Here is a 27,430-nt window from a genome sequence, read left to right as displayed (position 1 = left end):
GAGATAGGGCAGGAAACTTCATTTTTATCCATAAGCTCTTCTGTGCCCTTTGGGGTTTGGGGGTTTGTTTGTTTTTTGTTAACCCTGGCATGTATCAGTAAATGTTGCTTGCCACATTAGTAAACAAAGGATGTTGCAGCCACCCACAATGTGCACCCTGAGAGGATTCAGGATGGAGAAAAGCAGGATGCTGAGCCTACATATAATAGTTAAGGTGTATCTCAAAGGAATGTTTTCAAGGAGCCCAGACTTTTGCATCTTCCCACACCTAGAAAAGTGCTAAACTCATTAACTTGAGATGTCTGATTTTCTTTCATTAACGGTAATCTTTTGAAGTTCCGACTATCTGGTCTTTGTTGCAAAAACTCCTATACATCCTGGCTCCTCCCTTACCTCTTCGGAGCAGTCCCTCAGGGCTATCTGAGAGGCTGTCTTCTGGGGCGGGAGTCCTCAGAAAGTCCGCTGAATAAAACAGAATTCTCAACCTCTAGGTTGTGCATTACTTTTTCAGTCGACACATACATTATTTTGACTTTTAAAATTAAAAGTTTAAAAAGTGACACCAAAATCCTGGCCAACTGAACCAGAAATGGCCAGGCCATCTTCTAGCTGCCCAGTGCCCTGCAGTCCGGCTGGGGCGGAGGGGTCGGTGTGTGGCAAAGTGGCGGCGGGCTGGGGAGGGTGAGGGGAGGGGCCGATGGCGGTGGGGCCTGAGGCGGGAGGCCTGGCGCCTGCGCACTAGCCCAGCATGTTCCTGCAGCGCAGCCGCTCCTCCTCGCGTTTCTCCTCCAGGCGGTTCTCCAGCAGCCTCAGCTCCCTGCGCACCACCTTCCGCATGGACGGCTCCAGCTCCAGCACTTTCTCCAGGTCCGCCTTGGCCTCTGCCTCATTCCACACCTCGGCGTGAGCCCGGGCCCGCACGTAGTAGGCCTTCGCGATGCCTGCGGGGAGGATCCAGCTGGACCCGCCACCCAGCCCCAGAGGCAGCCCCGACCCTGCGCCCGGCGGGGCTTGACCAGCTTACACAACCCTTAACCTTGACCCTGATCCTTAACCTCTCTGTACCTCCAGAGCCCGTCTCCTCCACTATAAAATACGGACGATAATAATAGCAGTACCTACTTCCCTCCCTTCCGCGGACCCTTCCAAGGCCCTGCACCTTATTTTACATTCACAACTTTCTATTCTTTTCTTACAGAAGCGCCCCAAATGGTACAAGCTCCAGGCCCAATCCCTGCACCTGTCCGTTACGGTCACTATAAGGATAAATGAAATGATAAATGCAGAGAATTTAGCGTGTGACGCAGAGTAAGTGATGTTGTAACGTTCCTCAAACATCGTCTTCACAAGTATCGCCATTTCCGCGCATCACGGATCCTAGAATGTACTTAGTATTGTTCTCTGTATTGATTGCTCCCATTTTTAAAACCCGTTTACTGCTCCACACAGGTTTGGTGAACTGCTTATATTTTGCCCTAATGCACCTTAAGATAAAATACCTCCCACAATAAGCACAGCTCATCCGTTATCTGTGATATCGTTATAGGCTTGGGAAAACCCTGCTGCGTGGAGGCGAGTTTTGACGCCCTGACAGGGTCAGAAGAGAAGGCCACCGGAGGTCTGTAAACGTGACTCTGGGCCCCTGGGCGGGATTGGACACCCTCCCCCCCACAACCCCGGACCCGCTTCACGCCACCCACCTGGGTGGTGCCGGAGGATGTCACTGGTGTGCTCCAGCACCTCATAGTACTCCTCCTTCTTCAGCAGACACTGGCAGTAGTTCAGGATCAGGGTGTTGATCATCTTCTCCAGCTTCAGCCACTGCACCTCCCAGGGTTTCTCCTGCCCGGTGAAGAAAGGTCTGCTGCTGCCCTGCCCCCACCCCTCTCCCCCGCGGCCAGGGCCAGTGCAGGGCTGCTCCCCCCACATGCACCCCACTTCCCAACCCCCTGGCGGGCAGCCTCCCACCTTGATCTGCAGGTTCCTCAGGCAGACGATGGCTTCCTGGTACTTGGTAGAAGCCTCCTCGTAGCGGCCCAGCTTGAAGAGCCTGTTTCCTTCTCCATGGAGGATGGGCACCACCTGCATCTTCTCATCTTTACTCAGGTTCCAGGTCTCCCTCTGGTACTCGCTGGGGGCCTCCACCTGCCCCAAGAGCTGCAGGTCAGTAAGGCAGGGACCCCGAGTGCTCGAAGCCCAGCAGGGCAGGCCCTTTCCCTTGCAGGGGACCAGAGAAAGTGGACCCAGCACATCTTGCTGAAGTCAGCTCTTCATTTTCCACAGTGAAGATCGCGGGCAGAATCATGCTTGCTGGCCAAACACATACAAACAGGGGAAGGAAGCAACACGCCCCCCACCCAGGGCCTTACCCTAGATCAGAGCCTTTGTGCAAATTAAGGAAAGGTACTCCTTTGTCAACACACTTTACTTCTAATATTCAGAAAATTGCCATGATACTCGTTTCATTAGAACAGGACACTTTATTGCCACCTGTTGGAAAAATATTATTATAAAAGCACAGATATATAATGTCTCTAATGAGCACCTTATAGGGGATGCCTTCTTGCAGTGCCCAAGCCGCACAACTGTTCAAGCAGGCCCCTTGGTGACACAGTTCTTATTTATTTGCCCTCAGGCTGAGCCTCAGCCTTGGCCATTAGCTGAGTCCTGCCCTGGTTTGACCCTCTCCCACCACCCCACAGACAAGGGCCATGAATCATTCTGGGGTCTGGGGGAGAGATTGTGGATGGTTCCATGCAGCCTCTCCCACTATTGGAGAATGAGATCGGAACCCACAAACCATAGGGACTGAGGCCGAGGATGTAATTCTAGACTTTTGGAAAAAAATGGAAGCTGATAACCAATAGAAATAAAATGCCTCCAAGAAGAAAATAACATTTTTAAAAATTAGTCCCAAAAGGGCTTTTCCCTTGGAAAAGGCAAAGTACCGTTTTTGTGGGGGAAGGATCCAATTCCAGTTCCCCTGTGGTTTATGAATGCTTTATCGTTCTCTGAAGAGGAACTGGGTGATGTCCAGTGACCCGTGGGGCTGGGCTCCCCTTGATGCCCACTGACCCCTGTTGCTCTTTGATGCTGGGACAGTACCTACCCCGCCTCCCATGCCCCAGGGTCACACCTGCAGCAGCTCTATTATGAAGATCAGTGGCTGCGGCTCCTTCTGCAGCTCATCCAGGTCCTCGTAGCCCAGAGTGTGGTAGGCGAACATGTTGGCCAACCCACACGTGTGCACGTGCCACTCAGTGGGGTCCTTGCCCTCCGCCATCTGCCGCAGGCTCCGGGACAGGATGGGGTAGACCCCAGTGTGCTGTGGGGAAAATTGGGCGGATGGCATCAGGCTATCTGCTCAGAGCCAGCTGGGCCACAGAGAGCCCCACTCTGGGACCCCCCAGAGAAGGACTCCTGCTCTCTCCCTACACCTGCCCTATGGCTGTTACTACTCATCACCCCAGCGTACCCCCACTAATCACTGTGGTTACCTGTGTGCCAGGGAGAGCACGCTACACCTATTAGCTCCTTTAATCCTTAAGGTGACCCAACAAGGGAGGCCCTACTATTCTCCCCATTTTAGAGATGTGGGAACTAGAGCCCAGAGAGGTTAAGTGATTTGCTTAAGGTCACACAGCTAGGAAATGAGAGTCAGGATTCAAACCCAGCTCCGGGGACCATGCTTTAGCCGCAGTGCTATGCTGCCTCTTGCTGGCCCTTGTGGTCGACTCAAACGGGTTTCTCTTCCAAGGAGACCCTCAGTCTGTGAAGCCTGTGACCCGCAGGGACAGGAGCATGGAGAGCTGTGGAAGGAGCAGGGCTCTGGGCCCAAGAGGGCCGGGTTGGTGTCCTGATGGTGCTGCTGACTGGCAGTGAGTCCAGGTCACTGCAGCTCCCTGAGCTCCCACCCCCTGGATTGCACCTCTCTGATAGGCTGGTGTAGGGGTTAAATAAATGAGATGGCGCAGATATAGGGCCAGCTCATCACAGCTTCACCCAGCACCAGGAGCTGGGGTGGCCACCCTCAGGGTGGAAGAAGGCTAGGAAAATCAGCTGCTTGGCCTCAGGCAAGGCCTGTGGCATTTTAGGCCATCTTAGGCCTCAGCTGCCCCATCTGTGAGCTGGGATGCCCCACAGACGAGCTCTGAGAGCCGCTCTCCAGGGGCTGGGTCCTGAGATGGCCCATCTCAGGCTCCTGCACCGCAACTCCAGTAAAGACACAGCACTGGGAAAGTGAAGAGGCGGGAATGGTTCAGCTTGGTCTCCAAGTCACCAGCAAGGACATGAAGGTCACCCCCTCCCTGCCTCCACCAGCCAGGATTAGCCTGGAGTACCTTCGGCTTCTTTGTGAGCTGGGTGACCAGATGGCAGTTAAGCCTGTTGAGATTAAAGCTGGATGAAGGGAGGGAGGGGCCCCCCGGGAACGGCTTGCTGCAGGGAGGGCGCAGTCCTGGCCCTCACACGGCAGCCCCAGCTCGCAGCCCCCTGCCTCCCAGAAAGTCAGTGCTTAGCTGCTGACCCCGGGAATGGGAGGCTGCTTGGACATGGCCTCAGACCAATGCCTTGTCCCATTAGCCACCTGCCACCCTAGCACTACCAGGGATGCTGGTTGGCACGGTGGACTGTAGGATGCCACCGGGAGTGGGCAGACATCCCAAGAAGAAGAATACAGGCCAGAAGAGGGAGCAGAACTCCAGGGCCCTGCACCCACCTCTGCAGCACCTCCGCTGAGACTGGGCAGGGGGACCCCAGGACCACTGCGCCTCTCTGGGGCTTCAAGGCCATAGCCTGTTTCTGTCTGAGGGGCTCTATCTATCTGGAAATTGCAAACTGGCATCCTGGAGGCCACATTCAGCTCCCAGATTCGTTTTGTTTTATCTTTCATGTAATTAGTTGCCAACACTTAAGCACTGAGAGAAATCATGGACTAATGAAAATCTGGTTTGTCTATAAAACTCAGACTATCCAGCCACACCGGCCCTGTCCCTTTCACACAGCAGCCATCCCGTGGGAGCTCAGGAGCAGCTGCCCCCTGTGGATGGAGCAGATGACCTTCAGTCACCCAGGGGCCCTGGCCCTTGTGGTATTTGAGTTTGCAACCCCTGGCCTCACCAGGCTGGGCACCAGCAGAAAATTCCTCATGGAGACCAGTGTGCTCCCTGGGTAGAGGGGGTGGTAGTATATTTCAGGGCAGAAGCTCCCAGAGCCCCTGACGGCCCCTGCCGCTTCACACCCCCTGGCCTGGATGCTACCTCTCTTCCCACTTCTAGGCCTGGTGAACTCCTATTCATCCTTCAATACCCAGCTCAATGTCATCTTCTTGAAAAAATTCCTCCTATGATCCTCAAGCAGTAGTTGCTCCCCTCCTGTGGCTCTAAACCACTCTGTCCTCACTCATGTATATCGTGGTGCTACCTGCCCTGCATTGTAATTGCTTAGGTGTCTGCTCCTCCTCCAGAATTCAAGTTCCTTGAGGGATGGGAACTTTGCCTGTTTAGTCTCTTAACACCTAGCACAGGCCAAACCTGGTGCACTGAATGTTTTCAGTTAGATAGACCTACAGATAGATGATGGGTGGATGCTTAGTGATGGAAGAATGGATTAGGAATAATTCTGGTTGAAGGGAGGGATGGATGAATTGATGCCTAAGTGTGTGGATAGAAGGATGGATAAAACATGGATGTATAGGTGGGTAAATGACTCTGGAAAGGTGTGTGTGTGTGTGTGTGTGTGCGTGCGCGCGTGCAATCATAGCAGCTGTGAGCTGGGGGGAGATGAGGGACTATTGGAAAAACCAGTAATCATCGTGGCATAAAAATTACCAGCCTGGGCTTCCGTGGCGGCGCAGTGGTTGAGAGTCCGCCTGCTGATGCAGGGGACGCGGGTTCGTGCCCCAGTCCGGGAAGATCCCACATGCCGCGGAGCGGCTGGGCCCGTGAGCCATGGCCGCTGGGCCTGCGCGTCCGGAGCCTGTGCTCCGCAACGGGAGAGGCCACAACAGTGAGAGGCCCGCGTACCGCAAAAAAAAAAGAAGGAGCTTGGTAATGGCTAGGTCAGGCTGTCAACACTTGAGCCCACCAACCAATCCTAACATCACAGTAAGAGAGGTAAGCAGATGTGGAGGTACACAGTTTATAGAAAATACTGGGGATCGAGGAATGTGTTAGACAAGTCCATGGCAAAGCAACCAGCAAAATCAGAACATGGGAACTTCAAGACAAGTTACCCAGTTTCTTCAACAAATCCACGTCCAGGAAACTCTAAAAGAGAGGAGAACCCATAAACGAAAGGAGACTTAAGAGATGTATTAACAAAGCTCTGTGCATGGACTTTGTTTGTATCCTGATTTGAGCAAACCAACCAGCAGGAGTGAATGAAAATTGGAGAAATTTGAGCAGTGGCTGGATATTAGATGGCATTAAGGAATTATTGGGGTTTTTTTAATGTAATAAGGATATTGAGGTCATGTTTTTTAATATCCTTCTTTTTAGAGACACAAATTGTAGTATTTACAGATGAAATGCTACAGTGTCTGGAATGTGCTTTAACCATAGGGGATGAGGAAGGAAAGTGGATGGGTTTAGATGAAACAAGACTGGCCTTGGAGTGATGGTGCCTGGCATAGGGTGTTGGGTATTTGGAAGTTGATTATACCTTTTTGTCGACTTTTGTATAAGTTTGAAAGTTTCCACAAGAAATGTTTGTTTAAAGGTCAGTGAGTTTTGCCATTTCTATCTGGACCACCGAGGAGAATGCCTTGTCTGGATGATTGCTAAGGGTGCCATAAATGAGAAAACAATTTTGCAGTGTTGGTAGGAGTGGGGAGGAGGGCAGAAGATGACCCGTGGCCAAAAGTCTCCAGGATCCAATAATCCTGCCCAAAAGTGAGGGCTGTGAGGTGGGCCCTGCACCCACATCCCACCAGCCAGCCTTGACACCGATTGTCACTTTAGCAGCACCTATTCTTTTGGGGGAATCCATCTTTGTCGCTACCATAGCTGAGAAGGAACGGGCAGGGTTCTCTCTCCAGAGTTTTGTTTTACCCTCACTTTCTTGAAACACAGCAGCCCTGCAAAGCGGGTGGGCGGGGCCTACTTACGATGGTGTCACACCAGAACTCGGCCACCTCGCTGAATCGCATGGACGTCAGCAGGATCTCCCAGACCTCCAGCTTGAACATGTTCCCGATGATGATGTGCATGGGATGGCCCACCTGCTTGCTGTCATCTATCACCGTCCGCTCCTCATCACATTTCAGGGTTCGGAAATGAAAGGTCACCTGGTCACCAAGAGAGCAGACCCTGGTCTAGACATACCTCCCGAGGCCCAGCAGAAGCCACCCCCTGCCACTGACTCCCTGGGCTGTCCTCCCCCAACCCCAATCAGACCTTAGAGCATCCCCCCCACCAGCCTGCACTCCCCCACTCCCTCCTAAAGGACCACATCCCACTCTCAACAGCTCTGCAGGTCAGGAAGTCCTGCCTTAAACACGCCCTAGATCTGAGGCCGCAGACCCAGACACATCCACCACCCGTCTAGGAGCCCACCAGAGATTCCCGGACAAACACCCTGAGCCTTGAAGGCCCTTCCTTCTCCCTCAGCATTTGGGACATCAGAAAATTCCCAAAGGCCCACCTGCATTCCACACTGAAGTTTAATTTGCAAAGTATCAAAAACACCCCGTGAATGGGCACCACTTCAGAGCTACCCAGATGCCTGGGGCAGAGGCAAGGGGAGGGGCAGTTGATAATTCCAGCAAGGACCTCCTGGCCACTTGTTGGCAAAGCTGACGAAGGCTGTTTGCAGTGCCCTGTGGCCAAGCTGGAATGCAGAAGGCTGCCATGGGGGCTTTTAACTGGTCTGGGGGGCGGGCCCCACTCACTCGGGCTCCGGTGATGAAGTTTGGGAGCTCCCCCGTGCCCCCATGCAGAATGGTTTTCTTGATCCCTTCCACGTTGAGCAGCAGAGCGGCATCCATGGCTCCAGGTGCAGGGTGACGTCCAGCCCAGCTGAGATAATCTGCCTGGAGGAAGGCACTTAGGTGGCTGAGTCTTGGGGGTGGGGGGGCGGGGAAGGGCGGTGGGGGGCGGAGCGGGGGTTGGGTGCGAATGAGAGGAATAAGGTGGAGCCACTCCCTGCAGCCTGGCCGCTGTCCCATCCTCTGCTTCTAGCAGTGACGCAGGGACCCTGCCTGACATCCACTGTTACTGCCTCAGCTTGTGTTCTATCCCACCCTAAGAAGGAGGGAAGACAGCTGGAGCTTTCTTAAAGAAGACAGGAGGGGACTTCCCTGGTGGTCCAGTGGTTAAGACTCCACACTCCCAATGCAGGGGGCCCGGGTTCGATCCCTGGTCAAGGAACTAGATCACGCACACCGCAGAGAACATCCCACATCCCATCTTTGCGGCAGCAAAGATCTGTGTGCTGCAACTAAGACCGCGTGCAACCAAATAAATAAATATTTTAAAAAAAAGAAGAAGAAGACAGGGGATCAGGAGTGAGCGGCAGCAGAGAGGCTTCAGGCCACTGAAGGAGGAAAGGAAGGGGCACCGGAAGCCCCCTTTGCCCTGCCTGGTCCTGGGGCGTTGGTCCTGGTCTCAGACTCTTTGTCCCTTTGGAGCCCAGGCCAGGGTGCAGTCCTGCTTCCTCTTTCCTGTGTCCCACTATCTCCTCCCCAAGATCTGCCCGCAGGTTTCTGGCTTGGGAGAGCACTAAGATGGAGTAAGAGAAGGGGAGCAGGTTTGGAGAAAGTTCAGGAACCCCCACCAGCCCTGCTCCTGTCTCCCCTACAAGGTCTGGCTGAGGACAGTGAGCTCTCCCGTCCCCTTTGCAGGGTCTCATCCCTGTGCCCTGGCACCCAGGCAGAGCTTATTCTGGGCATTTGGGGTTTAAAAGTGAAAAATGATGTGAAGACGTGGTGTTTGGCGCCACCTTGTGGCCAATTCAAGTTCTCATGCCCCGGCTCCCCCAGGCCTTGAGGGTGAGAAGGATTCTGAACAGCACAGAACTTTCTCTTCTTGACCAGAGGCTATGTTACCAGCACAGAACTTTCTCTTCTTGACCAGAGGCTATGTTACTGGGAGCAGGGACACGTGACCCTGCCGCAGGGAGAGACGAGGACACGGCACTAGGAGCCCAAGAGAGCTGCGTTCAAAGGGCTGGTCCCACCTCTTATTTCCTGACCATGTGGCTTTGGGTATCTCCCACCCTATCTCTATTTTCCCAACTGAAATGGGAAAATCGACCTCTCCTGCCTCCCTATGAAATTGAGAAGCTTCCCTGAAAAGTGAGTGGGACCCCAAAACCCAGCATCCCTAAAAGTTTTGACTCCCATGAGGAACCACTGGCATACAGCAGGGCCAAGCCTGGGCCAACTGGTCTGGGTCACAAACCCAGACTGGAGCAGCCCAATCACCCCTCCAGGACCCCTCCCTGAGTGTTGAGAACCTCCCCACTGTGGGCCCAGCTCCATGTCTCTCTGGGGACAGGGGATAAGGTGGAGAGGGGTTGCAGAGGTCCTTCTTTTCTGTTCCATTCTTTCTGCAGCCACATAGCAACCTAGAGCAGTCTGCATGCGTAGGAGGCAAGATGGATACTTAGATGGTAAAACTACAAAGAAAAATCAGAGAGATTCCCATAAAAGTCAAGGGAGAGAGGACACAGAGCAGGGGCAGTGGTTGCTTCTGGGGTCCTGGCAATACACTGTTTCTTCACCCAGCTGATGGTTACATGGGTGTTGGCTTTATAAGTATTCATGCTACTAGCCTTTACGTTTTAGGCATCTTTCTGTCCATGATATCATTCACAATGGAAGAAAAAGTTCTAACTGGGTCTCACATTGCTCAAAACTCTCCTTCTGTTTCAATTGCTTCCCTTTGCAGGAGTCGAAAAGCACACATGGGGACTTCCCTGTGGTCCAGTGGTTAGGACCCCATGCTCCCACTGTAGGGGACGTGGGTTCAATCCCTGGTCAGGGATATAAGATCCTGCATGCCAGATGGTGTGGCCAAAAAAAAGAAAGAGAAAGAAAGAAAGGCGCACATGGATTGCAGAAATACCTAGGGGTTGAACTGACAAATTTGGCCCATGGTTGGTGAAGCTGAGGGGTACGAGCAGAAGGGGGTGTTGAAGCTGATGCCGGAAGTTTCAGTTTCACTGCTGAGAAAAATGAGGTGCTCAGGCCACAGCCTCCAGAGGGACCCCAGCCACTGTTTGTCCCACAAACCAACCTCCTAATGGACTTCATAAAAATGGAACTCTAATAACCTCAGTCCCCTCTGAAAATTCAACAAAGGCTTCCCACCACCATCAGGATAAATTCTAAGCTCTTTCCCTGGCTGATGGGGTCCTTCAAGCCCTGCCTCTTGCCATCCGGCTCCTGGCCTCTCCATCTCGCTCAGGCTTCCTCTGCTCCTAGAACCTGATGGAGCTCTGGCCTCCCAACATCAGCCTTTGCAGACCCCTCTGTTGGAAATCCTCTTCGGCTTTGTCTCCCTAACTCATCAGCTAAAACATCATATGCTAAGGGAAGCCTGCCCCGACCCCCCAGCTCCAGTGGGTTCCCCATTCCTTTTACACCCTCTCATCAGCCCCTAGCACTTCACATTCATGACATTTTGCACAGTTTAATGTCTGCTTCTTCCATCACACTGGCCGCTCCATGAGGTCAAGGTAACTGGTGGAAGTTTTCTGTTGGACAGGGAGCCTTCAGGGCAGGGCAGGGCAGGTCTGGAGCTCCTTCTCCTTCTCCAACCTCCTCCCCAACAGAGGCAAGGATGGAGCTGGACCCCGAAAGCCTCAGCCTGGAACGACGGACTGGTTTTTCCCCCTTACAAGGAGGGCCAGGAGCCCCTGTACCCACCACCTCTCCGCTGGGAGCCTGCTCGCCTCCGTACATTTTCCTTCCCACCACCTTGCTCCACCCTCCACAGGAGGCCAATAGAGAGGTTCCTCATTCAAAAGAAATTGTTTCTTCCTCCTCTTGTTGCCATGGAGACCGCTCTCCTTCACCTGCCCTTCCAGTCACAGAGCTGAGGGAGGCGGGCTGAAAGCTTCAAGCAGGGAGGGCCTCAGCGTGCGTTCTATCCCTCGTTTCTGATGCTTGATGAGGCCGTGGAATCTAAGGTTAAGAATTCAGGTTTCAGAGTCAGCCCTTCAGGGTTTAAGTTCCAGCTCCGACTCTCTGCTCCATCTTGAGCGAGACACCTCACCCGTCTGAGTCTCAGTTTTGTCATCTGTAACGGGAATAAAAATAGTACCTGCCTCATAGCGTTGCTGTGAGGATTAAGGAAGATTAAAGAAAGGAAATGCACTTAGCAGACACATGGTAAGGGCTTCACACATATAAGCTATCGTAGAGATGCCCGTGATGTACGAGCCAGGCACTGCAACAGGCAGACAGGTATGGCTGGACAATTGCAACACGGCAACCTATTTGGGAGGATTTGTTTCTACGTGTGTCATCTTCCGAGTCTTTCCCACACGTTGAACTTAGTTTCCAGAAAAATAATAACTCCTGCTTTCCCCCCTCATATTTCATTGGTAGAGGACACGAATTAAATTCCCTAATTACAGGGCTTCCCAGGTGGCGCAGTGGTTGAGAGTCCGCCTGCCGATGCAGGGGACACGGGTTCGTGCCCCGGTCCGGGAAGATCCCACATGCCGCAGAGCGGCTGGGCCCGTGAGCCATGGCCGCTGAGCCTGCGCGTCCAGAGCCTGTGCTCCGCAATGGGGGAGGCCACAAAGGGAGAGGCCCGCGTACCGCAAAAAAAAAAAAAAAAAATTCCCTAATTACAATAATAAATACAACAAGCATACAAGAAGTGTGGGAACACACACTTCCGACGCTTGGGAAACAACTCAGCTAGGGGAAGAAGCTGAGCAGGCAAAACTGAGCAGCGTTTTTCAAACCACAGCTCACAACTCTTAGAGCGCCACTGTAACGTAAACTTAGCGAGCTGTCACCAGGACTTTTTTTTTTTTTTTTTTTAATGAAATAGAAAATATGTCAAAGCACCTCACACATAGTCAAGTATTGTTTCAGGAAACTTTTGTTTTAGTTACACGTATGTGTGTGTGCTGGGGGTCTCACCTGGGTCCTGGGCCCCCAAACATGATGTTCCTTGTGCAAGAAGAGCATCTCCTCCCCTGCCTCCCGCCTCCCCACATACACACTCAAACACACACAAACACACACATTCTTTGCTTGGTGAACTCATTTTCTAGGTCTCAGCTTTAAGTGACATAACTTTTGTGTCATAATTTTCTTTGATGAATCGATTACTGGTTTTTTAATTTATTCATGTCCGTTTCTCCCCACACACTGGATCTGAGCTCCTGGAGGTAAGGAATGCATCCATTTTGTTGACCTTTGTGGACCATTGTTAGCACAGGGCTGAGTCTATCAAGACACAAGTTAGGTATTTGGAAAGACACATGAGGGGACGTGGGGAAGGAGGAGAAGGGGGGCTGGGAGAGACCAGGGTTGGATACACCTGCCGGGGAGAGGTGCAGGCTGAGGAGATGCAGTGTGGTGCGCTGGTGAGGCTCGTGGACCCTGGCCCCAGACTGCGTTTGAATCCTTGCTGCATACTAACCAGGGGAAATTGGGGCCCCACCTGACCTCCCCACACCTCCGTTTCCTCATCTAGTCCTTGGCTGCAATGAGGGGCTCATGAGATCCTCCTGTAAAGTGCTTGGAACACCAGTACCTGGTGTATAGTAAGTGCCTCGTATTTTAATCGTCCTCCTCCCATGGGGAGGGTCCCTTCACAAGGGTGTGGGTGAGATCACCCAGAGGTGAAGAATGGGGTTAAGGACTGAGTTTCAAGGTGCCCATCAGTCGAAACTCGGGGTGGGGCGGTGGGGGGTTTTAGGTGAGGACGGCAGCAAGGAAACGGAAGGGGGAGCATGGCCAGTGCTGCCTTGAGGTGGAGGGGGGACGGGGCTTTCTAAATGGTGGGCTTTTTAGTTTGGATGCTAAAGGGAGGGAGGGAGGGAGGCACTCAGCTGCATAGAGGGGACGGGGCGGGGGAGGGAGGGGGCGGGGAGCGTACTTGGAGGAGGAGGGGAGGTGCACCCAATCTGTCCCCTCTTCCAGGATGGACTTTCCTGGGGGTCAGCGCGGGTGGCAAGTTTGGGGGACAGAGGGTCAGTCTCAGGAAGGCACAGAGTCACGAGGGAAGTTTGAAACAAAACTTCCACAGGAACCCAAGGCTCCGAGCTCCCCCAGCCCAGGCTCTTTCTGACAAAACCACTGAGACCTCCAAGCAGGATGGGGGGGGCCGCTAGGAGCTCGGGACCCCGCCTCCGCCCCGCCCGGTCAGACCAGCCAGAGCCCTTTGTAGCTAAGGAGGGAGCCCAGCGACCGGGGACCGAGCGTCAGGAGGTGGCGCCGGGGCTGAGCCGGCGCGGGGGAAGGATTCCGCAGGCTGAGCGGGCGGGACCGGAGAATACAAAGAGACCTCAACGCGCTGCTCCCGGCCCGCCAGACATCCAGAGGCAGGAATGGGGACGGGCGGGCCAATCCGAGAGCAAGATTCACAGCCGCGGGCGCAGGGTCCAATCGGATCCCCGACGAGGCAGCGAGGCGGGGACGGAGCCAATCAGCTGTGAGGACAGGGCCAGGGGGCGGATCCGCCCGGTGTTTCAAATTTTCTGGATGGGTGAGAAGCAGCTGTGCTCGGCTTCTGGTCTGCGTTGGGCGCTGTTGGGTGAGTGCGGGCAGGGGCGTGGTAGGGCCTCTGTTAAGAAGGGACGGGAGGGGGGACCTCCCGTTAGGACAGACACGGTATGTGGGGCTTCTGGGTATAGCCGGATGGACATTGGGGTGTCTGGTCAGCCCGTCAGAGCGCACTGGGTCAGGGCGAACCCGTGAAAGAGCCGCTGGTCCTGCCCGGGACCAAGTGCTGAGGCTCGGTGACGGCCGGCAAGTCCTGCCTCCCTCTCCGCCTGAGGCAGATAACGGAAAGGAGGCTGGGATGAAAAGACAGCTTGTTTCAGACACTTGCAGCACGGGACACATTGCTGACCGGCCTTGTTCAGCCTCTACCCTCTTCTGGGCCTCGCTGACCCCTCTTCCAGGAAGCATCCTCCTGCCTGCACCCACAGTTGCCAAGTGCCCCACCCCATGGGCCCCCATCCCATCTCTTCCCCCGGTACTCAGGGTGTCTTTGAAGCCTGGGAATGGGACAGTGGGGGGATGCCTTGCTGACCTCCCTTTGATCTCCTCTCCAGGGTCTGCTGGGCAGAACAGACTCTCGGCCAGGCGGATGGCTTCTCGGTGGCCGGCCGTGGGGGCCTCCATGCGTCGGAGGTCCCTACAGAACCAGGGGCAGCTGGAGGAGAGCAAGGCCCTACAGCCTGCAGTTGGCCACCCAGACACCTCCAGCGGGGCCCTGGACTCCCTGTGCAGACGGTTCCAAAGGAGGCTGCCCCTGAGAGCAGTCAGCCTCAACCTCAGGGCGGGCCCCTCCTGGAAACGCCTGGAAACCCCACAGCCAGGACAGCAGGGCCTCCAGGCTGCAGCTCGCTCAGCTAAGAACGCCTTGGGTGCCGTGTCCCAGGTAATGTCGAACATGTCCAGGTATGGAGGGCTTTCTTGATGCTGGATGATAGCTGCCCCCAAGAATAGAGACTCTATGAAGACAGGGCCTTTGATTTGTTCATTGCTGTGTCCCCAGCACAACAAATAGTTCCTGGCACGTAGCAGGTGCTCAACAGATAGCTGAATGAGTGAATGAAAGCAGTGTTGTGAGGGAACAGAGCCTCACAAGACAAGATGATAGAGCTGTATTGTGATAGGAAATTGCGTTCAAGGGGCTAAGGGTGGGAGAACACCAAAAAGAAGCTTAGTCAGTGAAGGCTTCCCAGAGGAGGTGATCCTGTGGAATTCGCCCAGGAAAGGGGGAAGTATGAGTGTACAAGGCAGGTGAAATAGTCCAGACCCAGGGCTGAGGGAGGGCACCATGCTGAAGAGAACTGGCAGGAACTTAGCCTATGTGTGGCCGGAGGACAGAGAGCAGCGTGGGACGTGAGAGGGGCTGGGTGTGCCGAACACGTGTAGATGCTCCCAAGAGCGACTGGGAGCCCTGGGAACCAGTGGGAAGAATTTGCAACATGGTGGGAATTGGGTCCGATTAGCAATATTAGAACTTGTTCTTTAGCTACTTGATGAAAAGGGGGTTAGAAGAAGATTCGCCTCTGAGGGGGCCTGGGGGTGTCTGGCCTTGCAGAGGAGTGAGCAACTTCAAGAACTGCTCAGAAGGTAGCTTTGAGAGGGTTTGGTATCAGATGAGAGGTGTGGGCAGGAAGAGGCCATGTGTGCTGGGGGTGATGGGTCCCTGGGCCTCCCAAGTGGCTGTGTCTCCAAACCTAGAGCTGGAGGCGTGGGGAGGTGTCACCTAGGAAAGGCAGGAGCTATGAGAGTGGACAGGCCTCCAAGGAGAGAACTGGGGGTGGGCAGGGCATCTCCTTGCTGTCTGAGTGGGAATCTGAAGGTTTGGGAGAGGGGAGCATTTCTGGACCCTTTGAGAAGTCTCTGAGCCAAATGTCAGTCCCTGAGAAGGATCTCTGTGCAACAATGTGGACGGTAGATTAGAGTCAGGGAGACCAGAAGCCGGGAGAGAAATTATTTCACGGTATCCCGTGGGCAGGCCTGCTCTCCTCTGGGCCTCGCCTTTGAGTCTGGGTCAGTCTGTCCCGAAAGAGGGTTTGGACTTAGACCAAACGCAGACTCCATGAGCCAGCATGGTTCTGCTGCTGGCCACGCACTTATCCCCGGGGGCCCCGAGCTGGGTCCTTGCCGTGGACCCATTCCACATGGACTCATCTGCAACCCTCACCTTGAGACTAAAAGCTGCCTGGATTTGTAGGACCAGCTGGTGGGCCGAAGTGTTGGGGGTATGGCCTGGGGACTCTGGGGTAGCTCACTCTTGGCTTGTCCATGCTGACCTTTCCATGTACCTGTCACAGAGAATCCAGGAGTCCTGCCAAAGTGGCACCAAGTGGCTGGTGGAAACCCAGGTGAAAGCCAGGAGGAGGAAGAGAGGGCCACAGAAGGGCAGTGGCCCCCCGGCTCGCAGCCTGAGCCACAGGAGCACCCGGCTATCAGTGGCTGCCCCTGCCGGCTCAACCCTGGACCCCCGGGAGAGGGAGCATCGCCGCCTCTCCACCCGGATGGGCCCGCGTGCCCACCCTCGGCGGCGGTCCAGGAGAGAGGCTGCCCTCCGGAGCCCCTACTCCTCAGCAGAGCCTCTCTGCTCCCCCAGGTACGTGCAGTAGGCCTGCCCCGCAAACACTAACTGGGCCCTGGGGGCTGCTGAGCCCCTCCTGCAGCTCCCTGGAGCCAGGGACACCCTGAGCGGAGTCACATCCGTGCTCCGGCCCAGCTCTGCGCCCTGCTAGTGGGGGATCTGGGGAGGTCCTTCAGGGCCTTAGTTTCCCCGTCTGCCAAAGGAAGAGGCGAGCTTAACTCTCGGAGTATCACAGTCACCCAAGCCTCCTGGGGTGGGGAGCCCAAAAGCAAGTTTTGAAGCCATGTGGGGGGCTGAGGCTCACCTGTCTACAAGATCACCTGCCCTTGACCTTGTGGGCCTTGATCCAGCTTTTCTCTGCCATCTGCTCCAAGCTGCTCTGATGTCACTTCCTGGAATGGGGGTCTGCGGTGACACGTTCCCAGCCCGTGTGGGTCATCTGGGCCTATACACCAGGCCCGGTGCTGGATGGGAAGGGCCCCCGTCGCAGGTTTCCAACTAATGACTGATATGCGTGGCTTTTCCTTCCGTTCAGCGAGTCTGACAGTGACCTAGAGCCCGTGGGGGCAGGAATCCAGCATCTCCAGAAGCTGTCCCAAGAGCTGGATGAGGCCATCATAGCCGAGGAGAGGTGAGCTGGTATACCATGCTTCAAAGGGACATGGCCGGGAGGGTCCGCCTTGAAGCAGCCACTTTTTTTCAGGCGGGCTCTGGCTCTGCCCTGCTGTGTGACCCTGGTTGCCCCTCTCCCTCTCTGAGCCTCTGTCTCCTCTGCAACATGCCTCGGTCTCCTCCTTGATGAAAGACCTAGATTGGGGTGGTGGTTAAGGACATACCCTGCATGTATGTGGCCCCCTGGGCCTTGGTCCCCCACATTCGTCCATCACATGTGGCCGGGTCCCTGGTTCCTGAAAGACCCGCCCTTCCTCTGCCACTCCCCATGGCTCCTCTCAGCCCTGCCCGCCCACGGAACTGGGGAAAGCATCCTGGCTGCTGTGAAATGCCTGGTCCGTCTGCTTAGGACAGCGTCCCGGGGGCAGGGCCTGGGCCTGGAGCTGCCCTAACTGGGGGGCCGTTTGTACGTGGCTGTGACGGCCTCTGAGGCGGGGCCCTGCCGGCTCTGACTACATGCTGAGTGGGCCATGTCGCCGCCACGTTGCCAGGTCTGCTCTTGTCTAGCTCAGGCGGGGAGGGTCCCTCAAAGCCTGCGGCACCCAGTGGCATCTGTCCCTCCTGCTTTCCCACCTCTAGTGGCGACATGACTGTTTCTCTCATTCGTGACTGAGGACAGCATCCTTCAGGTAATGCCCTCCTCCTAAGCATCTTTCTCTGTGTCCTCCCCCTCCCCCTCCCCCTCCTCTTGCACGAGCCCGGAGACATACTTGGAGGCATGTTAAAGAACTGAGTCTTTTCTGGAAAAAGCCACACAGCCGATGGGCCGCACAGAGCAGGAAGGTGCAAGTCTTCTGAGCTGCTCGGAGCCGGAGCTGCTGACCTCACTGGGCCCGTCATTGATGGAGCAAAGCATACCGGGGCCCCAGGCAGCCGCAGCCACCTTCTAGCGCCTCATTCGGGGGGCAGTCTATGGTGTCCCCGCCTCCCCTGGCTTCAGCACTGTGAGGGGCATGAAGGGAGCTCTGTCTTGCAGGACGCAAGCCATAGCTGACCACCATGCCCTCACACCCAGGGTCCACGCTTCCCGGGAGTTCCTGGAGGACCCAGGAGCTGGCAGTGCCCCTGGGCCGCTGCAAACAGGGACCGGACTAACAAGGGCCCAGGTGGAGGCTTCTCGGGGGTCTCTGCCCTCCTGCTCCAGCCGCTTCTCCACCCGCCAGTGACCACTTGCCGCAGTCTGCGAGTGACTCGGGGAGGCCTCGGAGAGGCGGGGGGAACTGCTCATTCTACTCCCCTTTGGGGCTTAGAAACTCACCCCACACGTGAGCTTTACAGTTGCTTCACTTGTAACGTGAAGTGCAAGCACAAGGTCACATTTGAGAGCCCTGAGCTGTGTACCCAGGAGTAGGGTCTGCAGAGTCATCTCCTGTGTCACCAGCGCAGGGGCTCTTGGGAACCCAGATTCTAAGCCCTGCTGCCCACAGCAGAGCCCCGGAAGAAGGGGTGGGAGAGAGTTCCAGGCTCCAAGACCTGAGTCCACAGGTACCTATTTACACTCTCAGCACAGGGCACCGTGGGCGTACAGGGAGAGGTAGCCCTGTTCAATAGCAACTTCTGCCCTTTGTAAATTATTTAAGAAATCTGCTTTGTCATTTTATTCGAAAGAAACCAGTGTACGACTTTCCTAGACAACACTGCTTTTTCATAATAAAGACTCTCTTTCTGTATCTGACGTCTCTCCGTTGTCACCCTACCTACCCCCTGCGCCGCTCTGAGCCATAGGTCTGTGGTCTAGGGCCCGGCTTTGTCGCCCTCATCCACCCCGACTCCAAGCCGGCCTGCCCCCAGTTCAGGCGGAACATGAGCAACGGGAAGGGTCTCTCGGCTTAGTTCAGAGCAAAGCACATTTTAAAGGCAAATAAGGTTTTTATTTAAGTGACAACATTTGAGAGTTAAAAACCAACTCACATCAAAATCAAGACCAGCTGTAAAAATCTTTTAACTCCGTAATGCTGTTTCTGTCTTGTTAGAAATCTGATATTTTACATTTTCTTTTCTAACGGATTTTGTACAAGGCAGCCATGAGAAATAGAATAAACCTTTTTCACCACAGAACCGTCCACCACAAATAATACTGAGAGTTACATACTTAGGAACAGTCAGACGGACAAGATCAGACCGGCTGCCACCACCGAGTAGACAAATAATAGAAAAGGACAGCGGGGTCCGAGGGTGGGAGTCCCTACGAGCAAGCCACCCTACCGTCCCACCCCTCCCTGGTGTCACCTGCCTCTCCTTGTGCCCGTGAGGGTGGCGGTCAAATTCCTGATTTTTTTTCCCCATCCACCTTGTTGATTTCTCAGCAAGGAGACAAGGACCCAGGCCAGGCCTCGCTGCTTGGACTTAACCCTACTGGGGCGGGGAGGGGGCAGGGGAGGGGAGGTTTCTTTTGGCTGAGCCAAAGAGAATAGGTTTCCAGAGCACTGGGCACCCAAACCCCCGAGGATTCGGCAGGAAAGTTGGTTATTTAAGGCGGGGTCAAGCTGAGGCTCCGCAGGCAGGGCGCCCCTCCCGGGCAGGGCTGCACCTGGGCTGGGTGGGCGAGTGGCCCCCCCAAAACCGGCGCCACCTCGGGACCCATTTCCACCTGCCTCGGGGGCCGCCTTTCATTGAACAATCGGCGCCACGTTTTGCTGGCAGGGCACTTCCGGGGTGCGGGTCTGCGCTCCAAAGCCGTCAAAGTACAGTTTAAAACCCATGAGTTCCAGCCTCCCCTCTTTCAGGGAGCACACCCCACCCATGTCTGGAATCCTGGGGTTCAAATATGTTGGTTTTCTGTGGCCCAGCACCCAGACTGGAGGGCCCTTTATCCAAATGCATGAAAGAGTCTTAACTTTTTTTTTTTTTTTTTAATGTATCTGTTGCAGAGCCTAAGAGAGGAGTTGAGATCTTTAGAAAAATGCCATGAGGCCGGAAGAGCAGGCCCTGGCTACAGATGCACCCTGAACCCCCAACAGGGCGAAGGCAGGGGAGGCCGCAGGCAGGCCCTCTGCCGGGACAGCCGCCCCCCACCCCAAACTAGGAAGAACAAACATGCCACGCAAGGAACAAGGAGCTTTGGTCAGGCGGGAAGATGTGTTTTCCAGCTCCTGGGGAGCAGGCACAGGGAGCTGAAAGGATTCTCTAGAAAACAGCCAGACTGGGGGGTCACAGAAGTACTCCAGGAAAGGCAGTGGCACCCCCTCGGGAGAACGACACAAGTTGGTTCTTTGTTTTTCTCCAACTTAACTGGAAGGAGGAAATCAAACAAACCACTAGCAGAGAAAGTGCACGTTGGTTACAGAGTTGCTGTGAAAGCAAACAAGTCGAGTGTGGTCACTATACAGAGCTCCACATACACACGTTCACACACACCGACCGAAGCTCCCAGAACGCTGTGTTCACCACCTCTCACTGCACACCTTCAGCATCTGAGGTGCACGTCGTCAGAGCCCCAAACCGGAGCTCCAGAGGGAAGGGGTGCGGGCCCTCCTGCTGGGGCCCACATCCCGGCTCCGATCCCCACAAGCGCAGAACCCTGCTCCCATGGACTTCAAATTCCTCAGGGTCCCTGCTATCTCTTGCTCCCAGCCTGGGGTTCTCAGAAAAAAGGGCAGAGGGACTCTAACTGGCGGAGAAGTATCTCACGCTAATTATTTCATCACTTGAGAGCCACACATCAGTGGCTTCTGCAAAAAGGAGATGGAATTTCAGAGAAGCAGACCAACTCGGCCCGAGTGTAATGCAGCGTCTGCTTTGGGAAGGAGGGGAAGGACTGGAGTTGACGTGGCTGTGCCGTATGAGCTGCTGCTCCACGGAGAGCCAAGAAGGATGAAATGTTAAAGGAGGGATGGGCCCGCTGCGAACCGCCAGGAGGCAGGACCAGAGAGGAAGCCGGGGGTGATCACCCCTCCCCAGCAGACTTGCCAGCAGCTCTGGGCCTGGGCGCAGAGGCGGCGCTGGAAGTGGAACAGGAGCTGGCAGGCTGGAGAAGAACCAGTTCCAGTGGAGAGCAGGGGTGGGGGCTGGGAGCCCGGAGCCGTCCAGCCCCAGCGGCGCGTCGAGTTTACCGGCTGATTCACAACAGCGGTGCCAGCTGCCCCCACCAGCACCCGCCCCTGGGGAGGACACTGGCCACATGGGACCTGCAAGAGGTAGACAGCAGAAGCGACACTGAGCTGACACAGGTGCCTGCTGGGTATACAGATGTCTGGGCCTGGGCCGCCCGGCCCGTGACCCAGAGCCTCGGCTGCAAGAGCTGGATCAGCCTCCGTGACAGCCCGGAGGGCTCAGAGGCAGCCCGGGTAGCCCGACACAGCAGGTGTGGGTCTGGGCCAGGGAGCGGGGGGGAGTGCAGGAGACCAACGCCTGGGCCAGGGGCTCAGCAGGAGGAAGGCCTGGGCAGAATTTGAGGGGCCCCAGGAGAGCCAAGCCCTGCCAACCTCAGGGCACGACCCAAGAGGAGGTTACGGGCACCAAACCAAGCTGAGTGGCAGGGGGAAGGGAAGAGAACACAACAGTTTGAGCCAAAATTACATGAACCCCCGGAGCTCTGGGACCTCAGCTGTTACGCCTTCCAGGAGCCAAAGGGAGAAATCACGCTGAGCAGAGCCGGGGAGGGGGAGCCCGACCAGTGCCCTTTGGGGAATGTCTCTGTCCCTGGGACACCAGGTTTGGACATCAGCGCAAACCAAACCTCTCTATGGAGCAGGGACCCCTTCCGAGCAACCCCACAGAGGGGCTTCCTTTCAAGTGATGGGGCAACGGCGGCTCCCTCTTGCCCTCCCCCGCACCGCCCCAGCCCCTCTCTTAGTCTGCAAGGAAGGTCCAGATCACCGGGCACTCTGAGAGGCTCTCAGGCCTGAAAAGCCTCGGAAGGCAGACGTGCAGGACAGCCTAGGAGTCAGAAACTCCCACCCATCTCAGCTGCGGAGACCCCTCCAATTACAGAAGGCAGGCAGGGCCCAGAGAGGGCAAGCAACAGGCTCGAGGGCTCACAGCCAGCCCAGCTAGGCCAGAACCCAGGGCCACAGCCTCACAGGGGAGGGCACCAGGCAGGACTCCGGGAAGAGGCATAACTGTCCTCAAGGGCCACGGGAGAAAGGTGAGGATACTGAGGACAAGAAAGAGGGGACAATGGACAGCTGCAGGAGGACAGACCGTCAGCACCAGACCCCGCCCCCCAAGGGCCGTGGGCAAACGACTCAAACATAGGATGAGCCCAGGGGACATCCTCTCACTCCCAGAACGTGGCCACTTTGCCACAGGAGAGCCAGGCCCAAAATGGTGACCCGGGACGTCACACGGAGGGCGGACACAAATGCCACTCGACCCTCCAGCAGGCAGCCAAGAAGCTGTACCTGCCAGCGGCTGTTGGTCCCTGGTCTGGGGGCTCCCCCCGTGAGGGCCTGCGTAGCATCGCTGTGGAAGCCTCAGGAACTCAGAAAGATGGTCGACTTTGTCAAACGCTCCGGCTCCGGGCAGGCCTGCCCCCGGGATTATACAAACATCCACCCTAGCTGGGGCTTGCGCTGCAGGCGTGACGGAGCGCAGCAGCGACTGCACTGAGACCCCTGGATCTCACCCCTTCGCAGCCCAGGGAGCCCCCCAAGGCCAGGCAGGGTCCTGCCCCCCTCGCTGGTCGGACACTGCTGGACAGACACGGGAGGGAAAAAGCAGGAAAAGGCCTGTGTCTGCCGGGGAGAAGGCAGCCCGCTGGGGCCCCCCTGCTCTGCGCACAGCCTGGCCCTCAGGGCACCGACTCGAACTTGGGGGGCCCGCGCGCCCAGCTGAGCGCGGGCAGGGGCCGCTCGTGTTCCTTGTCGGACTCGGGCTGGCTCTGGGCCCGTTCGGGCTTGGGGTTGGCGGGCGGGTCGGGCTGCTGCACCGACATGGTCCGGCGCAGGTGGTTGCGCTTCCGCAGGAACTCGGGCTGCGCATGGAGGCCGAAGCTGCCCTTGCGCAGGATCATACGCGAGCTGTTCTTCTTGGGGCGCGAGCGGTGGCCGGCCTCCAGCGCGGCCAAGTGCGCGGCGTAGCCCTCGCTCAGAAACTGTGGAGGGGACAGGCGTCAGGCCAGAGGGGCAGGCGGGCCGTGGTCCTGCCCTTCCCCACACCCCAACGTCGCCCTCTCCCCGGAACACCCAGCTGCTCCAGGACCTGGGGAGCCCATGACCGGTCAAGGCTCCCCGCCCGGCTTTGGGCAACTGAGCGCTTCTGTCTGTACCCACGGGTCACGCCAGAGTTCCCTGGATCCCTGATGGGGTGAAGCTCCCATCCTTGTCACCTTCACTAAAATCCCCCGAAGGTAAGTCTCCCTCTCCCCTCCTCCAGCTTCCACCGCACGGAACCTCGATATTTTCCGGCCCCGCAGCTGCGCTTCTTGCCATTCCCTCTCCTTAGGTCCTCAGAGCCTTTGCTAACTCAAAGTGTGGGCCGTGGATCAACAGCATCAGCACGACCTGGACCCTCGACGGGCAGAATGTCAGGCCCCAGCCCAGGCCTAGGAATCTGAACCTGCATTTAAACGAGGTCTCCAGGTGATCTGTGTGCACCTTAGAGTTGAGAAGCCCTGCTCTAACGGTCCCCACTCTGAGGTCCCACCATCTCTGCCCCTCCACCTGCGCTGGTCACTTTCAGGCACCTCCCACTCAACGTGGCCCAAAGAGATCATCGCCTTCCATTCAGTCACCTGCTTTTCAATCCCAGTAATGGTACCACCTACCTGGTCACCCAGGTCAGAAACCGGGCGTCATCTTTGACTTTCCCTTTCTCTCGACCCATGCGTCTGATCCCCTCGTTACCAAATCCAACCCATCCTGCCTTAGAAGTGCCTCTCGGACCCTTGGCCTTCTCTGCCCTGCCACGGCCCTGCCACTGCTTCCCTCCCCTCTCCCCCGCCTCTGACCCGCCTTCCACCTGCAGCCTGACGGATCTCTCTGAATCACAAACTCACTCCAGAGCCGTAGAGTCCCAGCTTGGCGAGACACACAGGCCATCCAGGACCCGCTGCTCCAGCCCTCGCTCCCTTTCCCTCCCACATCACGCTCAGCCAAGCTGAGTCACTTGCAGTTCCCAGAATATACACGTGCTCTGCCGTCTCCTGACTGTGGCTTTCGCTGCTGCCTCCGTCACAAAGGCTCCTCCAACCTCAGGCCCTTCCTGGACACCAGAAACCAACCTTGTCCCCGAGTCCGGCTTAGCTGCTCCTCTCTGGGACCCCACAGTCCTCTGTGCTCCCTGTCATTCATTATGGCTCCTGCCACACTGCACTGTTATTGTCTGCTAATTTTTCCATCTCCCCCACTAGACTGGATGACATGACATCCTATTCCACCGTGGATCTCCCCTGCACCCAGCGCAGGGCCTGGCCCAAAGCAGGTACCCAGTCGTGTTTGTTGAAGGAAGGAAGGAAGGAACAAACAAATGACTGAAGGAGCAAACACTGGAATAAACCTCCTCCCCCCCCCTCCCCTTTTGTTGGTTCCACCCCCTCACCCCCCAACCCCCAGCCCCACCTCTTCCCACCTGGCACTGGGTTTGATACTTCTTGGTGGGCCGGCCCACAATGAAGATCTGGGAGGGTGGCAGGCCTAGCACGCTGTAGACGGAGATGTCCTTCGTGGAGCCATAGGCCGCACTGATTTTGATGAAGCACTGAAACACAGGGCAGCTGATGGAGGGAGAGGGGGCCCAGCGCATCCCCACAAAGGATTCCCAGATGTCCCCCCAGGGAGCACTGCTGGGGGACCCTTTATCTGCACACTGATAGACTCCAAGTCATGGGTCCACCCTGCATCAGGAACCACCCCCTGCAGTGGTCTCCCCTCCCGCCCCACCCCCTGCACCGAAAGCCTGATACGGGCTCCACCTGTGAATCACAGCCCCACGATTTGCTGACCCCACGTGAGGAGCACGATCCGTAGGTTACGAACAGTGGGGCAAAGTGCTCCTCTGTGGACAGGAAATTGAGGGCCAAGTTGACACAATCCAGGGCCAGGACTGGAGGCCAGTTCTGTCCTGACAATTCTGCCCTCTGGTTCTCCTGCCTGTCCATGCCTTTCTCTCTATTCCATGACTACCACCTGGATTCTGGTCTTCTGTCTCTTGCTTGGGCAACAGCCTCCCAACTGGCCTTCCTGCCCCTCGTTTCTCCCGCCAATCCGTTCTCCATACAGCTGCCAAAACGATCTTTCTACCACCCAAATTAGACACTGCCACTCCCCTGCCTTAAGCTTTTCCATGGCTCACCATTACCCTCAGCAGAGAGTTCATGGTCTTGCCCAGTTTCTAAGGTTTTCACGGCCTGCCCAGCCCAGGCCCCTGATCACTTTGGGGACCTCAGCCCCCACTTGACCTGAATCTGATCCAGCACATACCCCCATCCTGAATACCTGCAGCTCTGAGAACATCCCAGGCTCTTTCCTACCTCAGTGCCTTTGCACATGCTGTTTCTTTGGCCACCAGACAAACTCATACTCATGCTTCAAGACTCAGCTCAGAAGTTACCACCTCCTAGAAGCCTTCCCTGGCCTCTCCAGACAAAGCTGGGTCCTCTCTCCTCTGATTTCCCAAAGGGTCTTTTCTAATCACCCACCAGTAAACTATCAATTTCCATGTTTTTCTTCCTGTAGATCAGGGATTGGCCGACTCTTTTGGTGAAAGACCAGATACTAAATATTTTAGGCTTTGCACTCTGTTGCAACTACTCAACTATTCCATTGTAGCTGAAAAGCAGCCATAAACAACCCGTAAGCAAATGAGCATGGCTGTGTTCCAGTAATACTTTATTTATGGACATGGAAATTTGAGTTTCATATAATTTTCACATGTCATGAAACCTTATTCTTCTTTTTTTTCCCCTAACGATGTAAGAGAATTAAAACCATTCTTAGCTCACAAGTCATATAAAAACCATGGGCCGGATTCAGCCCCTGGGCCATGATTTGTCAACCCCGGCTCCCGATCAGCAGTTCTCAAAATTTTGTAAGCATCAGAATCCCCTGGCGGGTTTGTTAAAATACAGATTGCTGGGCCCCCTTCCCTGAGTTTCAGATTCAGTAGGTCTCCAAGGGGGGCCAGAGACTCTGCATGTCTAATGAGGTCTCAGGGAACCCTGTGCCATAGGGCACACAGTGAAAATCACAGCTCTAGGACATCCCGAGTTCTGTTTGCCTGTGTGCATCCCCAACACCCAGGACAGGGGAGGGAACACACTAGGCACTTAAGTGTCTGTTGAAGGGATAACCAGATGCAGAGATAAGAGTTTAGGCTTTCAGGTCAGATAAAGGATGAAAGGGTGACTCTGAGAGCCTGGGCACATCCCTAAGCCTCACCTTTCTCACTTGCCTGGAGGGATAATAAGACACACCTCGCTGGGCAGTAAAAGGACCAGTGAGGTGCACGTGAATGTGCTTTGCAAACTGAGCATCCGCTTGGACAATCGGAGGATGTGGGGTAAAGGAGGAGGCCCCCCCCACCCCGGGTTGAGGGAGGAGGGGAGGGGGAGGGGGAGGGCGGTGGAGGAAGCCCTGCCCAGCCGGGACGCTCACCTCCTGCATGAGGTTGCGCAGGAAGATGGCCTTCTGCCGCAGCGGGTCGTGCACCAGCCCGTCCGAGAAGAAGATCATGCCCTGTGGGAAGTTGTGCTGGGACAGCCACGACACCACCCGCTGCTTCTGCATGTCCGGCCGCCCCGTGATGTAGAGGATCATGTAGCCCAGGTCCTGCCAGTGCCTGGCGAAACGGCATTGCAGGGTCCAGCCCCGCCCCGTGCGGGCCACCCCCTGCCCAGCAGCCCGCCCCACTCCCCACTTCCCCCTGCCCCGAGAAGCCGGAGGAGCTGTTCCCAGGAGCACTAGGGGAAAACAAGGGGGCACCCTGAAGTCCGCACCCCCAGTTGAGCCCCGTGAGTCCTGGCCATCTCCCCCGGATGGCCCACAGGCACCAACCACATGCCCACAACACAAATGATCCCCCCACTCCTGCCCCCTCTGCTTGGGTCCCCTTCTCTGTGATGCGCCATCATCATTCAAGTTTCTGGAGCGAGAGAAGCCCCTTTGATTCCTCCCTTTCCTTCGGTCCCCCCTCCTTCCTCCTCCAATCAAGGAGCCTTTGATTCTACCCAGCAGGACCTTCACTCCATCCTCTCGCTTTAACTCCACTTCTTAGCCTTAGCTCAGGACCCATCGCTCTCCTGGGCCACTACAAAACCCTCCTGGGAGGCCCCTTTCCCTCCAGTGCCCCCAATTCCAATCCAACCTGGGCCGTGCAACTTCAAGCAGGTTACTTAACGCCCCCAGAATTTCAGTTTCCCCATCTGTAAAATGGGGATAATAACAACAATTACCACCTAGGGTTTTCTGAAGGATGAAATAAATTCATCCCAAACAAGCCTGGCAGTGACTTTCTTGTTATCCTTGGTACTGTTTCCATGGTGATTTCTGTAAATTGCACATCTAACCCCACTACTCCTTTGCCTAAAGCCATTCCTGGCTCCCCGGTGCCCTGAGGTCGCA

At 55.9% G+C, this 27,430-nt stretch overlaps 3 protein-coding genes across 6 annotated transcripts in view; 1 reads left to right on the top strand and 2 right to left on the bottom strand.

The window, feature by feature from the left end:
• Positions 1–738: 738 nt before the first annotated feature.
• Positions 739–7,984, bottom strand: AIPL1 (AIP like 1 HSP90 co-chaperone; the record flags this gene model as incomplete). Its single annotated transcript, XM_081219563.1, has 6 exons — positions 739–941; positions 1,701–1,842; positions 1,969–2,145; positions 3,137–3,325; positions 7,106–7,285; positions 7,889–7,984. The coding sequence occupies 6 exons, from the start codon at positions 7,982–7,984 to the stop codon at positions 739–741; spliced, it is 987 nt and encodes a 328-aa protein (XP_081075689.1).
• A 5,410-nt stretch (positions 7,985–13,394) lies between these two features.
• Positions 13,395–18,601, top strand: PIMREG (PICALM interacting mitotic regulator). 4 transcript variants are annotated; one of them, XM_081217981.1, is made up of 6 exons: positions 13,396–13,718; positions 14,242–14,570; positions 15,979–16,274; positions 16,795–16,890; positions 17,511–17,560; positions 17,908–18,601. In XM_081217981.1, the coding sequence occupies exons 1-5, from the start codon at positions 13,667–13,669 to the stop codon at positions 17,542–17,544; spliced, it is 807 nt and encodes a 268-aa protein (XP_081074107.1). In that variant the 5' UTR covers positions 13,396–13,666; the 3' UTR covers positions 17,545–17,560; positions 17,908–18,601. The 4 variants fall into 4 exon arrangements, with proteins under 4 accessions (XP_081074108.1, XP_081074107.1, XP_081074106.1 ...); XM_081217980.1 differs by having other exon boundaries at positions 13,397–13,718; positions 17,947–18,601; XM_081217983.1 differs by lacking the exon at positions 13,396–13,718 and adding an exon at positions 13,759–14,162 and having other exon boundaries at positions 17,947–18,601.
• Positions 18,602–22,662: 4,061 nt separating this feature from the next.
• Positions 22,663–27,430, bottom strand: part of PITPNM3 (PITPNM family member 3) — a gene marked incomplete at its 3' end in the record, with an annotated part of 86,053 nt that continues 81,285 nt past the window's right edge. The window contains exons 18-20 of the mRNA XM_081219142.1: positions 26,465–26,648; positions 24,441–24,569; positions 22,663–22,965 (exon numbers count right to left, since the gene is read on the bottom strand). Of these exons, the coding sequence (XP_081075268.1) occupies positions 22,663–22,965; positions 24,441–24,569; positions 26,465–26,648 (616 nt within the window). The remainder of the gene's footprint in view (positions 22,966–24,440; positions 24,570–26,464; positions 26,649–27,430) is intronic.

This window comes from Mesoplodon bidens, assembly GCF_964165515.1.
Source record: "Mesoplodon bidens genome assembly, chromosome: 19".
Lineage (NCBI taxonomy): Eukaryota > Metazoa > Chordata > Mammalia > Artiodactyla > Ziphiidae > Mesoplodon > Mesoplodon bidens.
The sequence above is the reverse complement of the archived record's forward strand: the minus strand, read 5'-3'. Positions and strand labels throughout refer to the sequence as shown.

Excerpts from the sequence above, each read along its gene's own strand:
- PIMREG (XM_081217981.1), top strand. The coding sequence starts at position 13,667 with ATGGGTGAGAAGCAGCTGTGCTCGGCTTCTGGTCTGCGTTGGGCGCTG. Across the intron at positions 13,719-14,241 it reads TCTGCGTTGGGCGCTGTTGG|GGTCTGCTGGGCAGAACAGA; the intron begins GTGAGTGCGGGC and ends TCTCCTCTCCAG. Across the intron at positions 16,275-16,794 it reads GAGCCTCTCTGCTCCCCCAG|CGAGTCTGACAGTGACCTAG; the intron begins GTACGTGCAGTA and ends CCTTCCGTTCAG.